At 50.1% G+C, this 16,499-nt stretch overlaps 3 protein-coding genes across 4 annotated transcripts; 1 reads left to right on the top strand and 2 right to left on the bottom strand.

Annotated features, from left to right (window-relative positions):
- Positions 1 to 985: 985 nt before the first annotated feature.
- Positions 986 to 1,947, bottom strand: HIGD2A (HIG1 hypoxia inducible domain family member 2A). The gene is made up of 2 exons (XM_017668549.3): positions 1,772 to 1,947; positions 986 to 1,401 (listed from the first exon to the last, which is right to left on the bottom strand). The coding sequence occupies exons 1-2, from the start codon at positions 1,923 to 1,925 to the stop codon at positions 1,235 to 1,237; spliced, it is 321 nt and encodes a 106-aa protein (XP_017524038.1). The 5' UTR covers positions 1,926 to 1,947; the 3' UTR covers positions 986 to 1,234.
- On the top strand, positions 1,195 to 6,210 carry NOP16 (NOP16 nucleolar protein). 2 transcript variants are annotated; one of them, XM_073232516.1, is made up of 6 exons: positions 1,195 to 1,373; positions 2,057 to 2,301; positions 2,389 to 2,497; positions 3,604 to 3,673; positions 5,132 to 5,238; positions 5,802 to 6,210. In XM_073232516.1, the coding sequence occupies exons 2-6, from the start codon at positions 2,195 to 2,197 to the stop codon at positions 5,943 to 5,945; spliced, it is 537 nt and encodes a 178-aa protein (XP_073088617.1). In that variant the 5' UTR covers positions 1,195 to 1,373; positions 2,057 to 2,194; the 3' UTR covers positions 5,946 to 6,210. The 2 variants fall into 2 exon arrangements, with proteins under 2 accessions (XP_073088617.1, XP_017524037.1); XM_017668548.3 differs by lacking the exon at positions 1,195 to 1,373 and adding an exon at positions 1,793 to 1,932.
- A 794-nt stretch (positions 6,211 to 7,004) lies between these two features.
- Positions 7,005 to 16,400, bottom strand: ARL10 (ARF like GTPase 10). Its single transcript, XM_017668562.3, has 4 exons — positions 16,118 to 16,400; positions 15,282 to 15,483; positions 12,237 to 12,412; positions 7,005 to 10,481 (listed from the first exon to the last, which is right to left on the bottom strand). The coding sequence occupies exons 1-4, from the start codon at positions 16,298 to 16,300 to the stop codon at positions 10,308 to 10,310; spliced, it is 735 nt and encodes a 244-aa protein (XP_017524051.2). The 5' UTR covers positions 16,301 to 16,400; the 3' UTR covers positions 7,005 to 10,307.
- Between the last annotated feature and the right edge of the window lie 99 nt (positions 16,401 to 16,499).

Below are 16,499 nucleotides of genomic sequence, written 5' to 3'. Positions count from 1 at the left end.
AAGGTTCAGATTCTGAGGTACTGGGGTTAGGATTTCAATGTACCTTTTTTGGGGGGACACAGTACCACCAACGGTTAAAAATAGCTGCCATACTGTTTGGAAGTGCTACAGTCCTTACCACTCCATATCCATTCCTTGAATCTGAGGCCAAGATGTACATAATGTACTGCTCTACATTCATAATCTGTGCCTTATAGCGGAGACCATGGTAGTGGCCAGATGTTTAGCTGGCCTTACTCATACACTTCTCCACTTGGAAATTTAGACTGTCAGGGAGCTCAAGAAATGGGTATGTTTTTTAATTCCCTTTTGTCTTCTAGTAGCTTGCAGCTGGTGTTGAAACTTATGGGAGTTACACAGGGAAAGATCCTGGGTCCAAATCAACACTAGAGAGCTGACCACAGACCAGGAATACCTGTTTGAGACTTTATATGAAGAACTCACTGGTTGCCTCTCTTCTAGAGTTTGGTCAGGTCCCTATCCTCATTTCTTTTTTAACCCTAAGCACCAGGTACACAAACCACTGACCAGCTTTGGGGCTAGGCTCTCTCCACTCCACCAGGCTGCTTCTCAGAGCTTCAGTTTCCTGTTTGGTAAGATGCATCATGAACCAAGCCAGGATGGTCTAGATGAGTGGAGCTTCAGGTGCTCTCAAAAGGTGGGAGTGGGGAGATGAGCAGAAGCACAGCGGAGGGCAGGGACCCCCTCTTTAGAAGTGATATAGTCCTCACTACTCCATAGCTGTTCCTCAGACAGGACCATGGCAAGGCTCATCTGAAGGAAGGTTTTCCTACTGAAAGCCTGAAAATTGTTGGAAAGATCAATTTTTTCAAGTAGCATCACTGTAGGGATTCTATTTTTAACTAGTGTCCCACATGATTGTTACCAGGAAAGCTTGGGAATATTAATTAGGCTGTATGATTTCTAAGGGTCCCTGCAGTCTTTGTTTCCTCCTAAACCAAAGACCAAAAACCTTTCACCAAACTACAAGTGGATCAGAGTTTATTAGCCAGGAAGTGATGAAGGTGAGGTACAAGTAGAGAAGCACGCAACACCAAACTGAACAGAACCGAAGATTCCTGAAAAATCTGTCGGCTGCATAGCTGGCCACCTCCTGCCCCACAGACATAGGGGTTCATCAGAGGAGATGAGGGAATAAGTCCGCTGGCGGGACTGGTGGGTTGCTCCTGGTGCTGGGACTGATCTCTGCAGTTTTTAAGGCCAGGTCGCAGGCTCAAGCTCTAGATTTCATAGCGGATGCAGCAAGACCCAGCAAGATGGCTGCGACAGTGAAGCCCTGGGCGGCGATACGGGTTCGCATCATGAGCTGGGAGCGCTGGCTCTGACCCCGGTGGAAGCAGAAGAGGCCGTAGGTAAGGGCGGCCGCCGTGCCCAAGCAGCCTGAGGAGGGGACAAAGCAGGCGAAGGAGTGGCAGGTCTGGCAGGGACGGCACTCCACGCTTGAGCCTCCCTCCTCGAGGGTCAAGATCTCTTTTTACCAGTAGCTGAGGTGCGAAGGGTAGAGGGTGGGGCCGAGGTGGGAGGGGTTGGTTGGGGCAGGGTACTCCGAGTTTCAGACTCCGCTTCATTCCACTCCCTGAATTCTGCCCACCTCTTACTTCAATCGGGTTCACCGCTCGCCGCCCCGCCCCTTCGCCACATCTCCGGTCACTCTCGTTCCGTACCCCGCTGGCGTCCCCGGTCCTCCCCTTATTTCATTCCCCCAACATCACTGTCCTCTCGGTCTGCAGTTCCTACAGCACCCGCTTACCTATGGGTACCATTGGGTTCTCGCGGGTCTTGCGAAGGAACTTTTCCTTGAAGCTTTCCGGAGTGCTGTGGACACCGGGGCTGAAGCCCTCAATGACTGGGGGCTGCGATGGTTCAAAGGGTGTCTCCGGAGTCACAGGGCCAGGAGTAGCCATGTCCCAGGTAGGAGCGGTAGGAGAAAATAGGGACGCTAAACCCCGCCTCTTGATTAGGTCATGAAGGGGGCTCAGGATTTGCTGAGCGTTATACGCAGGCGCAATCACTCATTGCCTTCTGGGAATCGTAGTAATCAGCACGGTATCGTTACGGGGAGGACTACATTTCCCAAAAAGCCTGCAAAGGCTCCCGCGGGAAGGAGTCTGCTGCACGAGGTCCTGGGAGTGAGAGGCACTGAGTTTGAGTTGTCCATGCTGTGGGTAGCACGATGCCCAAAGCCAAGGGAAAGACCAGGAAGCAGAAGTTCGGTTACAATGTTAACCGGAAGCGTCTGAATCGGAATGCTCGACGGAAGGCAGCGCCGCGGATCGAGTGGTGAGGGAGCCGGGATTCAGGAGGCAGGGGGCCCGACCTGGGACGGCCGGTGGGATGACGGTTCCATGATCTTTCCTTTGCCCGTAGCCCCCACATCCGACATGCCTGGGATCACGCAAAATCTGTGCGGCAGAACCTGGCCGAGATGGGGTTGGCTATGGATCCCAACAAGGCGGTGCCCCTCCGTAAGAGAAAGGTACTGCCAAGGCAGCCTCTTGGCTCTTGCCCCCTCGCCCCCGCCATACTTAGCTAGTTTCAGAATTTCAACCTATCCATTACCTCCCTCATGCCCTTCCTGGATTTGCGACTTCGTCACAGCCAACTGGGCCAGCCTACGCTGGTTCTGGTTGAGGGGCCCTTTAGGGCCTCCCTGCTAGCCCATCTTCAGCACGCGTTAGACTTGGGTTGGAACTTCTTTCTCTCTCCACTCTTTTTTTTCTTTGAAATTAACCTGCTTGGGTTCCCTTAGCATCTCAGTGGTATTTTACAGAATTTATCTTTTTCTGCCCTTAACTTCCCAGGACTCTCCAGAGTTTGGAATCTTTACTTACTGCTCCTTATACCTCCTCTCAACCATCCAGTCATTCTTGGTCTGAGGCTGCCCTAGGGCTACTTTCAAAAGTAGCACCATTTTTCACAAAGTGACTCGTTTCCTGCTTTATTTTAATTCATAGTACTTGTACATACTTGATAATATAGTAAATATATGCTTATTTGTTTATTGTCTGTGTCTATTTCCCCAACATAATCTCCTTGGGGACAAGGACTTGGTGTTTTGTTCACTGCTAAATCCCCAGTGGTGCTTTGGATGTGACTAGTGCTCGGTAAATAGGTAACCTAATGAATAGTCTGCTCATTTAATTTGCCCCATTGGCTTTAGGCAAATTTCCTTTGATCCCTTCCTGCCAGAGGAAAATGGTATTACTGTTTCTTGGACAAATGTGAAGATATAGCCAAGCACTGTCAGGTTTGTCTTCCTCATACAGGAAATACCTGACATCTCCCCCTCATTGTAAATTACAAAGTGCTTTCATGTGCATATTTTCATTCAATTAGCATACAGTGAAGTGAGGCACGCAAGGGGTATTATGCCCATTTTATAGATAGGCCCAGAAAGGTGAATTGCTTGCTTGAGTTCCTTTGGGAACTATGAAGGAAGCCTCTCCAGGTCATCTATCCCTGCTTGACAGTTGTGTAGGGATTCTCATGGTAATGCAGTTGTGGGATAGGCAGGAGCCTCTAGAATTTTCCCTCATCCAGATGGTTCCTTTGTCTACTGGTCTCACAGCCTTTCTTCTGCAGATGAAGGCCATGGAGGTGGACACGGAGGAGAGGCCTAAGGAGCTTGTGCGGAAGCCCTATGTGCTAAAAGGTGGGTGTTGGCTACATTCCTCTAGGTCACCATCCTGCACTTACAGGGCCAGAAAGGGCCCTGAGATGTCCTCATTTTACAGATGGAGAAACCGAGATTCAGAGGGAAGAAAGGAGTTTGTCTGGGGTTCACAGAATTAGGAATGTCCCTGGCTGAGACATTTTCAGTCTTCTGACTAAACTCAAGTGTGTAAAGTGAGGTTGGAGATGTTCAGGGAGGATGTACCTAGGTGCCTGAGAGCGTAGAAAAAAGACCACTAAGTCTCAGGCCTGTGTTCAGATTTACATAATTTTAGAGATTATACCATCTCATTTTATCTTCCCAATGACAAAATTTCACGTATAATAAGGCTATAGAGACTGAAATTAAAACAGAAGAGAGTAAATTCTTCAGTGAAATAAATATACCCTGAAATTGTCCATCCGTTCTTCCTTTTACATGTCTATGATTTTTAACAGTTCTCCTGAAGGTAAAAGGATTTGAATGGACAGACTTTTGATACAGAATTCTTTGAGTTACTGTCTTTAGTTTATCCTAGTGATTCTCATAAGAATTAATGCACAGGATTATATATACAAAATCTTGTGTACTTACTTTAGTGAAAACTAAATTTTAAGGTTAACTTTTTATTCTTTATAAACATTTTTTTCATTGTAAAAAAAATTCTATAAAACTTAACGTAATCATTTTGAAACATGATTCAGTGGTGTTAAGAATATTCATATAGTCATGCAACAGATCTCCAGAACCTCTTCATCTTCAAAACTGAAACTCTGTACCCATTAAACAACTCCCCATTTTCCCTTCCCGTAGCTCCCGACTATGAAATCAAAGATAATTTTGACTATGAACAATTTTAGTATGTAACCCCTCGTAAGATTTGACCATTTCATTTCCATGAGTAACCTTTCTGTCTTTATAGATGAGAAATGAGGGATGTTTGTCCAGCTATTTAAAAAGTGAAGCCATGATTGGCTCCCTGCTTGGCTTTTCCTTCACATGGAGCAGAGAGGTGCCTGGGCCTAGCCTCAGGCCCTAGTTCCTGCAGCCTTAGTTCTCATTCATTCACACCTTTTCATTTTCACATATTCTTGTAATAAAAGAGTTTCTCAGAGAGTTTTAGAGCTGGAAGGGAGTCCTGCCCTCTAACAGGCAGTGCATATTAACCTCTGTCTCCAGGACTTGGCACTCAGTAGAGGTTATATGGTGCCTGCTTTTTGCCCATCTGAGGCCCAAAGGTTTGCCTTTCAGGTAGTTGCCACGCTGATAGATGATTGTGTCCTAGGCAGAGCCTAGGATCTGAGGGGCTGAAGAGGAAGGTTCTGGCACTGGAGAGGCAAAGCCCATCAGATACCTGGTGTAGCAACTCTGGGTTTGGGATTGGGCTAAGGGGTGACTGGGCAATTCAGTGCAGAAGGCTAAGCCTCATTCCCACTCTCCTTGCTTCTCTCATCCCAGACCTGGAGGCAGAAGCCAGCCTCCCAGAAAAGAAAGGAAATACACTGTCCCGGGATCTCATTGACTATGTCCGCTACATGGTGGAGAACCATGGGGAGGACTATAAGGTGAGTGGCTCAGGCCTGGCAGAAGAACCATTTGGGCCCACTGGGAAGGCACCCCAGAAGATTTGGGTTCTGATCTGTTTGCCTGGTGCCAATTTCCTGAGACCGAGTGGAAAGAAAGGGAGGAGAGACTTTAGGAAATGGATCCATTGACATATGGCTGCGATAGATTGCATGGCCTATGGTTCATATCCCACTCACAGATAATGTTTTGCTTGCATGGTATTTTTAAGGACCTTGAACTAGTTGCAATTTTGATTATGGGAGGTTTCAAAAAAAAAAAAAACTGTGTATTTTTGGCTTTTAAAAATAAAAAGATTTGGCTGAGCCCTCTTGCTCAGGTGGGATCATTTGCCTGTAGATGGAACATGAGCTGCTGTGCTGGCTCCAGGCATCTCCTGTCTTTTTTCTCTGCATTTGTACCTCCTTTCCCCACATATACCATGGTTTTTGAAGTGAGGAATCTGAACTTCATGGACAGGAAGTTGTTTGTCCATGTCAGGCAGAGCTAGGATTTGAACCTTTGCCTGTCCTGTACTCCTCAAGTGGCCCTTCTCCATTTTTAGGCTATGGCCCGTGATGAGAAGAACTACTATCAAGATACCCCGAAACAGATTCGGAATAAGATCAATGTCTATAAGCGATTTTACCCAGTGGAGTGGCAAGCCTTCATTGATTCTTTGCAGAAGAATAAGATGGAGGTTGAGTGATAGGTTTATGGTTTCCTCCTGCACCAGAGAAGCTCAAGCCAGGATTTAAGGCAAGGAGGGGCATGTGGCTACAGATGAGCCTGGCCACACACCATGGAATTAAGAGGTTAAACACAACACACTCTTTTTCCCACACTTCCCTCTCTGGGAAGGATCTCCCCCAGAGGCTCCAGTATATATTCTCCTGGGTGTTCTGGGAAAAGCCAGAACCTGCAGAGTGGGTAGTTTGAATGTAGTCTGTACATAATAAAACAAAGGTCTTTTACTTCTGTGATGGTTATGCATTTGCCCCTCCCAGCCAAGCCCTGGGGCTGCTTCAGCAAAATCCAACTCAGCAAGGGCAGGGAGGCCATCCAATCCAGCCTTTCATGTGTCACATTCACAGGTGCGGCCTTCCTCCTGTCACCTCTTCTTGTTCTATTGCTGTCTTGGTTTCCTGCACAGCATTAACCCTTCTACAGAAATCTGCTGGGAACCCTGAGCTGTCTTGAAGGTGTCTGCCTTGCCAGCACTAGCCCTACCCCTGGGCCGGTGGCCGGGGGCCTGGTGTTGGCTCAGCTGAGAGTGAGGAGCTGTACAGCTGCCTCTTGGTCAGTCTTTGCTCGTCTTCAGCTTGCTTGCTCTGAATGGGATTCTGGGCCTCCAAAACCTGCTTTCTGAGACTGGTGAACTGCTGAGTACCACTCTGCTGTGTGCTAAGTACTGGGCTCTGCACTGCGTAGACATTCTCTGGGGCTAGGCCTGTCTGATTCAGTGGTGTGTGGAGAGGTGATGACTCATGTAACAGCATCACAGGCAGGGCATGGGATAGGCACTAGGTATTTTCTTAAGAACCCCCAAGGAGTGGGAAAATGGTTTGGATACCTCTGAAAAGGTACTGAGTTAGGCCAAAGACTTCGTAGCCAACCCACCCCTTGGGCTTAAGGGCCAGGGAACTGGGCCTTGCTGTTGGATGATTTATTGTGTCATGGGAAGTGTTCTGGGACCACCTCCAAAGCTGCCCCTCACTGGGACTGTAAGCACCCAGCATATACTCAAAAACCACAGTTCAGATGAAACCACATTTGAGTTTTTGGCATTTATTGTGTAGCTCAAACAGCTGCTGACATTCCATTTTATGCAGTTTGTCCTTGGCTACCTTGTGGGTCTGGGTTCACAGGGCATGTGCTGCAACACAAGGCCCCTTCATTTCCATATCTTTGATGGGAATCCTCCCCTTGTTCCCAATGGGCTCACCTTCCAGAGACAGCAGGTAAAAGGTTGAGAGTCCCCTTTTCATAGCTACTAGAAAAGACTTTAAAAATTTGTAAGCCAGCAACATGAGAGGCACACTGCTCAGACTGTTCCAGGTCCTGGGGCAGCTGAGTGGTGATAGACACCATGCAAGTTTCAGCAGCTGGTTTGAAATGCTGGCTATTGCTGCTAAACTAGCATAGGAACAACAAAATGTTTTCCAAGTGCAAGTAGAAATGTTTGGAGAATCTGGTGTTTCACTCCAGCAGATAGGCAAGAGGAGCCCCTCTCTGTGGATAGGGAGGCCATAATGGACAGGTTTCACACAGCCTTACGTTTGGGTACCACTGTCAGTGCAGGCTTACAACCACAGTTCTGGGTACCAAGAGGTAGCAGAGGAGGCTTCTCGGGATGATCAGCCAGTCCAAGGTGGTGGTCCCAGCAGCCTCGAGCACTCTTGCCCAGACCATCCGCATGTACAAACTCTGGGCCAGGCTGGCCTCAAAGAGATAGCAACAGGCCAGAGAGTAGAAAACCAGAAGCCACAGTTTTATTAAGTAATTAAGAACAGAAGCCCTCAGTGCCAGGGTGAATGATCCAGGCACAGGTTTAACAGGCAGGTAGAGGTGAGGCTTCTCTTGTGTGTGGAGTGCGCATGTGCTCTCACATCCAGAGCCTTCTCTCTGGCACTTCCGTTAGGATATTAGAGTATGAAAGCTGCCCTGACATTTAAGCTTGTTCCCAAGCTCGGGTAGGCTGGGTGCTGTAGAGCCAGGGCAGTGGAGGGAACAGTGTCACCTAAGCTAGCTCAGGGACCTCAGATGAACAGCTCCAGGTAACTTGGTTCCCAAGAACAGGTGATCTGGGTGCTAGAGCCAGTCACACTGAGGAGGAACTGGGTGAGTACCACTAGGCCAGGCAGATAGCTGTTCATGAGAGGCCTATTCCCCTTCGCCCAGTCTAGTTTGGGCAGAAACCAGAGCAGATGAGCACTGTTGGCATTGCTTCAGGGACAGGTCAGCAGCCTCACCAGATTGCAGCTGTCCGCTGCAAACGTGAGGCACCCCCAGAGGCCCATAGAACATCTACATCCTGCACAAGTTACCAGAGAGGGTGGCTGGCACTCTGGACCTTCAGTGCCCCTCAGTGGTGTGTGCCTGACATGCCACTAGGACCTGAGAGGGTCTTTAAAAGTTGCTCAAAGATAGTCAAACTCTTCAAGCTCACTTCCCCCCACTGGGGATTTTAAAAACTGTACTACATGTTACTCATTATACCAAAGGCAGCTCTTAATTAGGACACGGTGTCCTCTTCAACATTGCTGATTTCAAAGGTAACATTTAAGCACTGGAGAACATGGTGGAATTCATAGAACAAAGTAGTTTCTCAATCTAATACCAAAATGAGAAGTTGCCAGCAGTTTCAGAGGCTACCCAAAACCAGGTCATTCCTTAAATATTCAAAACAAAAGACAAATCATTTCTTAATGCAGAAAGTTGATGAGTATCTCAAAGAACAGTGATTCTATTCTGATACGCCCACAGCGTGAGAGCACAGCTGCTACCCCTTCATTGTAACGCTCTCTTCTGTACTTTGGGAGCTTCCCACCACAGCTGCCTTCCTGCGCCTCGCATAGGCCATAGCATGGAACTGAAGCACACAGGAAATGTCAAGTGAAACAAAGGCACATAATCACTATTCTCAATCACAAAGCAAACTGAGCTGGATATTTCCTTTAAAAAAGTCCATTTTTGGCTGTTGATTATTCAGTGGCCCCTGACAGACAAAAGGCTCCTTTTGCCTGCAGTGAAGAAAAATGTTAATACAGAGATAGTCCTTAAAGTACTGGCTGATCACAGAAAACAGAAGAATCATGGAATGTACACTGAAGAGAACAGCAGACATTCTGTCCAACTTAGCTTTAGCTGGGGAATCAATGGCTCCAGAAAGGCTGAGTGATGTACCCAAGGCCCCCATTTGGGCTGGTCTGCCAACTCCCATTTCTTTTTACTTGGATTTACATGACCGAAATTTCTACACAGCATGGGTTTGGACCAAGTGGTAGAGTTTATGTGTGTGTAGATCAATGTGAAGTATATCAATTATAGCTGCAAAGCGTGGGAGTAAGCTAGAGCTCTGTTTCCATTAACATGTGGAGGTTATCACATTGTTATTCATGATTGCAGCTATTTCCTCAGAGATCCAAATTTTCTGTGACATTTGGGGTTTTGATTAACAGCACCTAGAAACAGAACCTAAAATTTTGGCCTGTTCCTTTCATAAATAAATAATTCAAACAGTTCTGAGGCCAACACCCAGCTCCAGCTGAGTCTTCTGCCCAGGGACACAGGTTCCTTTCTTCCCCAGACTTATGTAAACATGGGCATTGGCACAGTTAGTGCAAGAGTAGCAGTTCTGTCTCCACACTGGGGGAAAGTCCAGTTTTACTGATTAGGGGCTGAATAACTTATTCCGTAGTTAACAGAGGATGGCCACCCAGGCCCTGGCTTTGGGGGAAAGCAGAGAGTTTTCAGAAGGCTCCTTGCTAGGACCTCCACGTTTGTTCCAGCACTTAACAGGGCTGAGAAATGCATCTTCAATTGAGAAAAACTGCAGAAATCACTTCCCTTTAAAAACGATGGCCCTGAGGCCAGAGAGGCCGAGACGACACAAGGCCATGAGCCAGCTGAGCAGAGCTGGGGCCAGAACCTGCCCTCATGAAAGAGGCATGAAGTTACCAAGAGGGAGCAGTCTAGACGGGGTACTCCTGACACTTACACTGGTCCTCAGGCATTGGGTCCTTCAGGGAAGAGAGAGCTGAGCTCCTGAGCATCTCACAGTACAGGTCAGAGGAGGGTGCCTTCACTAATGAAAGCTGGATCCACTTCCAGCCTGGACTGAGCCAGATACTATCATTTCCCACCCTCTGCCTCATTCACTTTTCAACTTCAGCCTTATGGCCACCTCACCAGGAAGGTTTCTGTACAGTTCTTGGCCTTGCTCAGGCTCTGCTTAGGGCAAGGAGGAGAGAAGGGAAATGCTGCCATGTGGCTCCTGTCTCAGGCCGTCTGGCAAAGAGGCAGCAGAGCCAGGGACTCCAGGGCTGGGTGGTGAGCAGGGGGTGCAGGCCTAGGAGAGAAGCTCCAAGAGCAGTCTCCAGATATGCACAGTCCCAGGGTTTTCAAAGCCGGGTCCTGCAGGGGCAATGCTGGCTGCCAAGAGGAAAACCTCCCGCTGGCTATCGACAGTCTGCAGGCCCAGTTCCTGCTGCAGCTCCACCATACTCATGGCTTCACTCAGGTCCTGGGATGAAACAAAGATGGGTTAGAAGAGAGCCAGCAGTGTTTCCTAACTCCCACCTTTGTCATCCCTGGAATGAATTGTTCTTTGGCTATCCTGGGGAACACTGGGGCCTAAGTTCCCAGAAGTGGCCTTTGGGTCCCTTGGTAAACTCTCTTCCTCATCTCTGACTTGCCTTTGTACCAACCTCTTTTCATCCCATCATCAGCTACTGTAATAAGGAGCAGTACTTCCTGTAAGTTGAGCATAGTGACAGGCACTGAGTCTTACTTGATTCTCACAGCCTGTACTTCACTGATGAGGAGAGTTGGCTCAGGGAGGTGAAGTCATTTAGCCAAGGAAACACTGACGAGTGGGCCAAGTCAGATTTCAAACTAAGGTTGGTTTGATGACTGAGCTTATGATCTTATAGAAATCCTAGCTCAGCTTCCCAAACTCAATAGTGGAGAGACCTGACTGTAGGATAACTTCCAGACAAGGACCTTACCTCCTCCAGCCTCCTAGACACTGGCTGAACAAAAATAGATGTCACTACAGAGCATGGCTGGTAAGAGTTCTTTTTAATTTCAATCATGGCCCAAGATTAAATTGATTGTTCTTGGAGCAGTTTGTAGAATGCTGGGACCTTAGGTTCTACGTCCTATAGGCTCAAATTTGCTGTAAATTATAAATAGGATTATGATGTAATTCATTATCCAAACCAGGGTACCTCTGAGACTCAAAGTGGGCACTTAATTATACCAGAACAGACTAAATGAGGACTGCCCCAAGCAGACCAGGACATATAATCACCTATTTATAAGTGATTGTTGAGTATTTCCTGATAGGCAGGGAGAATCTGAGGTCAAAGATGTATAGCCTCTGACCAAGTCAGGTTGGGGACATGTCCCATGGATCTTAGGAACATGGCCATGGGCCACAGGAAATATGATAGCATTCTGTACTGTGGCAGTTTCACCTGGAATTGAGAATGTGCTTTAGGTCTGATGCTGAGGGTGCCCAAGGCAGTTCTCTGCGTCCAAGAGAGGTAGAGTGTAGTGGATAATAGGAACTTGGAGTAAGATCTGAGTTCAAATCCTGCCTTTGCCACATACCAGCTGTAATTCTGGGCATTCTGGGGTAACAGCAAGACCTGTCATGGGGTTTTTGTGGGTCTGAAGTGAGGTCACGATTGTCAGGTGGTTGGCACTGTGCCTGGCACTGTAAGCCCACGGTAATCTGTTCGGTTTCTCATTGCTTCCCAGCTTTAGCTTTGTGATCTATAGGCAGAAGTGGCAAGGACATAGCAGGGTGGAGAAGGCACAGGTTTTGGAATTAAACATCCTAATTCCATTATTTTCAAGGTACACAACCTTGGGGAGATTATAGGATCTCTGAGCTTCAGATTCCCCACCTGTAAAATGTATCCCATACCTTGTAGGGTCAGTAGAAGCATAATATGAAAATGTCATTCAAAGCATATGAATAGCAGCATAATATAAAATGTCATAATGCACAGTGTCACTCCAAACCACACCTGATACATGTGTATACTTAATTTTTTTCTTATTTCTCTAGGATGACAGATGACAGGAAGGTAAAGAGGAAGGCTGACAGAGGATGAGTACTAGGGATGAAGAGTGAGCACAGGCAGAAAAAGTAGGGGGCAGGATCTCAACCAAGTGCTCCAGGCCAGCCCCTCACCAGTGCTTCCTGCCCCTGCCCAGGCATCTGTGGATCAAGCCTGACTGGCCTGGGCCAGCCTCCCATGGCCCTCACCTGCTTGTTGGCCACCACGACGACAGGCAGATCAGGGTCTTTGTCCAGCAGCTTGTGCAGCTCCTGCCGAGCCCAGGGCAGCTGCAGACGGTCAGCCGAGTCCACCATGAACACCAGCACATCCACTTCATTTACAAACTCTTTCCAGTAGAAGCGCAGGTTCTGGCTGCCACCAACTGAGGAGAGGCCAGGGGCTAGCTCAGAGCCTCCCGGGGCCCTGGCTTTCTATATATAGTCCCCACCCCATCCCACCCCACTTCTGGTGTCCCACGATTCTACCAGCCAGGAGCAAGGAGAAGACCACAGGATCCAGAGCCTATGAGGCCTGAGCTTAGCTCTAGCTCTGACGCTGGGTCTCCCTGGTTAAGTTGCTACCTTCTAGCATCAGTTTCCTACTCATGAACTTACCTAAAAGGTTGCAGAAAAACCCAAAGGTACCATATGCAGCACACCTTTCACTTGACTTGCATATGGTACAAGCTCAATAAGTAGGACTCTTCAGTTCCTTCTCCTGGGCTGTCCTTCCTCCTGCCAATTCCTAGCTCCCTCTCAGGTCAGCGGTGGCTGTGGTCAGAAGCCGGGACTCCCTGCCCTGCCTGAGCACAGCCCTTCTCCATTCAGTTTCTCTCGTTTAGTCTGGTCACCCCATTCTCCTTCCCTGGGAATGCCACACGCAGTCTTAGCACCGCCTTGCTGCCCATGTGGGGTCCTCAGCCTGCACTGCCTTCCGGTTCCTCTTGGTCCCTCTGCACAGTCCCCACTGGTCACCCTGCATCCTAGTGTTTCTGGTTATACTTCTGACACTTGTGGATTCTAAGCTCTTTGAGTTAGAGCTATTTACCTCTGGATCCCCCCCAAAGCCCTCAGCACAATGCCTGGCACATAGCAGGCACTCAACAAGTATTTACTGAGTGCTTACTAGGTGCCAAGCACTGACCTGGGTGCTGGAGATTCAGAGGTGAGCAAGGCAGGCAGGGTCCCTGCTCTCAAGGAGCTCCCTCGGTAACTAGGACGGATACAACAATAAAAGATGAACACATTTCAGAAAGGAAGGAAATGAAACAGAAAAAGGGAAAGTGGATGGAGGGGTGGCTCTGAATTTGGTGGTCTGGGAAAGTCTCCCCACGGAAGGGGCATGTGAGCTGAGCTTGGGACGATGAGAAGGAGCAAGCATGGGAAGAGGCAGAGAAGAGCATTACAGGCAGAGGGAAGAGGAAGCTCGATGTGTTTGGAAAACAGAAGGTAGCCAGGGTGACTGAGGCACAGCCAGAGAATGAGAAGAGGAAGCCATGACCCTCAAGGCCGGTCAGGACCAGACCACACGCTCTGTAAGGCTCACAGCGAGGCTTAAAGGTTTTAAGCAAGAGTGACAAAATATGACATTGGTTTCTGAAAGATACCACTGGCTGACCCTGGGAACAGGAGTGAAAGCAGTAAGATCAATAAGGAGATTATTGTAGTACTGAGAAATTGGATGGTGGCTTGGTTCAAGCGGGCCATGGTGGAGGTGGGGAGAAGTGGGCAGATGCAGAATCTGGTGGAGGATAAAACTGACAGAACTAGCTAGTAAAATGGAATAGGAGGTTGGGGGAAGGGAACAGTCATCAGAGACCCACAAAGGGCCCTCTCTTGGCAGGGCTCCAGTCCAGGCATTGTAGGAGATCACAGTGAAGTCAGCGTTGTGGGAGGGGGAAAACCCCAGGTCCTGAATGAGCGATCCAGATTTGAATCCACACTGAGTGACCCTGTTGAGCCTGGACTGTTGCCAGTCAGACCTGTGGGTAACATGAAACACCAACCTCTTTCTCCCAGGGTTAAGGAGGTGGGAATTGTCACTGCCAGATAGAGTGGGCTTCAAGTGTAGGACACCCACTTGGCTTTTCTCTGTCTCTAGTACAAGAGAGGGAAACAGGAAAGCTTGTTGAAAGGACTGAATCCCAGGCGAAATGGAGTGTTTGCTACAATCAGGGAGTAAAGATGTAGCCAGGACAGGCTGGCAGGCAAGTGCCTGAGACCAGAAGAACCTGACCCGCTCAGGTCAACAGCCAGGTCCTCAGAGTCTGATCTCACCCACTCAGACTTACGGTCTGAGCCTTATGGTCTGAGTTCTTTGACTGGCTGTAAGTCCACCTGTTCTTCTCCACTAAGTCTGTGGCTGGACATGGTGGCTAAGTACTGCTACTCTCTCAATACCTCTCTGCCATCCTCTCCTGGGATCCCAAGACTTGTAACACTGAGCATGGGGGGCTGCTCAGAGGCTCTCTGATCATTCATTCAATAAGCTCTCCCAGGAACTTGCTTAGGGCTGGGCTCTAGGGGCCAGAGCTCTATCACACAGGTCTGTGCCCCGATGCCTAGTCAGGGACACAGGCTGGTTTGATTTGTAGCAAATAACTGCAGCAAAAGGGAAGCCCAGAGGAGGAGCCCTTAGCCTAGCCTGGGGGTCTGAAAAGGTTTCATAGGGATATCACGTTTGACCTAAATCTGTATGAGTAGCAGTTTATCAAGGGAGGAAGGGCTTTGTGGACTGACCGAACAGTGCGTGCAAAGGGTAGAAGAAAAGAAAGAATATAGTAAGTACCCTTCAAAAATGTAGCATGGTGCTTAGCATGGAGAGCCTACAGCTAGACAGTCTGCATTAGCACACTGGCAAGCTGGGTGAGTTTAGATAATTAACTTGCAGGGCCTCAGTTTCCTCACGTATGTATCAAGCGGCATTAACTATTTCCAGTTTGGTGGAGTTGTTGGGGGAATGCTTGTTACATTACTTAAGCAATGCCTGTCAAGCCCAAGGCATACAGATGACTAGTTCTTAGTATCTCGGTGTTAGGCATGTGGGCCTCAGCAGGGTGAGGGACAGCCCGTGACCAGGCTGTAGCTGCCTGACATGAAGAGCCCTATGTCCCAGGGAGGCTGGGAAGGATTTCATACAGGGGCATGTCCTACTTAGATACGCATTTTTGAGCCACTCCCTGGCAAAGAGCCCCGGCTTGGCTCCAGCTGAGGAGATGGAGAGATGGTGTGTATGTGGGGGTGTCTGCTCACTCTCTAGGAGGTCCACCTCGAAGTCCTTGGTAGGCAGCCTCACGGAGTTGAAGCCCCAGGTGGGGATGTGGCCTTCCAGCGGTGGCTTCCCGGATAGGACGCGCAGGAAAGTGCTCTTTCCTGACCCATCCAGCCCCAGCACCAGCACCTCGCGCTGCTCCAACTCCTCCAACGTCGGCTCTGCGTCCTCCTCATCCTCGGGCTGCGGGGCACATGTCAAGCTGCGGCAGGCATCCTCCCACCTAGTCTCCCCTAAGGAACATCGAAGGCACCAAAGCGCACATCCCCGCCCAGGCAGGCACGGTCTGGTGCAGTAGGATGAGGCTGCCTTTGGAATACTGAATCCCAAACGCCGTTCACTTGGCTTTCCCTTAGTAACCTCAGCCACATTTCTTTCGCTCGCGGAGCTTCCTCCTCCTCAGACTAACATTACCCACATCCCAGGGGCGCAGGGACCGCCGCAGGGGTGGACATAGTACCCAGGGGCCAGCCCGCTAGCGAAGGGGGCGGAGGACCTCTCCCGGTACCCCCGGGCCGCGCGCATAGCGCAGGCGCCGGGAGAGCGCTGGCTGAAAGCGGTGGGGTCCCGACGTCGGTCGCGGGCCGCGCCCTCGGAGCTCCAGCACCCGCGAGGAAGCGAGTTCCGAGGCGGCACCGCCTACCCCCCATAAACGCCCACCCACGCCTTGGTTCCGAGACTCTCGGCTGCCCGCCACGCGTTCACCAGCGCCGGGCCCGCGGCGCCAAGTCCCCACCCGGGTGCTGCGGGCACTCAGGGTGGCACTCACACCCCTCGGCCGCACGCGCGGAGGCGCAGACCCCGGCCCGGCACTCACGTCCCACTCGTCCCACTCGGGCAGGTGGGCAGGCTCCGCGCCCCACCAGGCCTCGCTCTGGTCCCAGCGCCGCTCCCGTCCGCGGCCGAAGTAGGTCTTCCAGAGGATGAAGAGCACCGAGCCGAGCACGGCCGCGGCGCCGCCCAGCGCTAGCACCAAGGGGCTCAGCGGCCGCGGCGCCATCGGGCCGGGCGACGGGCGACGGCCAGGCAGCACAGGCCAGCCGAAGATGGCCCCGCTGCGACTGCCGCGGCCGCACCCACCCACTCAGCCCCAACCCCTGCACTACAAACCCCACAATGCACCGCTGCTGCCGCGACAAGCCGCCGGCGTCCCTGCGGCGGGAGTGGGGGCGCCCGCCGAAGCGCAGGGGAAGAGGAGC

Source organism: Manis javanica, chromosome 1 (assembly GCF_040802235.1).
Source record: "Manis javanica isolate MJ-LG chromosome 1, MJ_LKY, whole genome shotgun sequence".
Lineage (NCBI taxonomy): Eukaryota > Metazoa > Chordata > Mammalia > Pholidota > Manidae > Manis > Manis javanica.
Note: the sequence above shows the minus strand (reverse complement) of the source record. Positions and strands in the feature narration are given on the sequence as shown.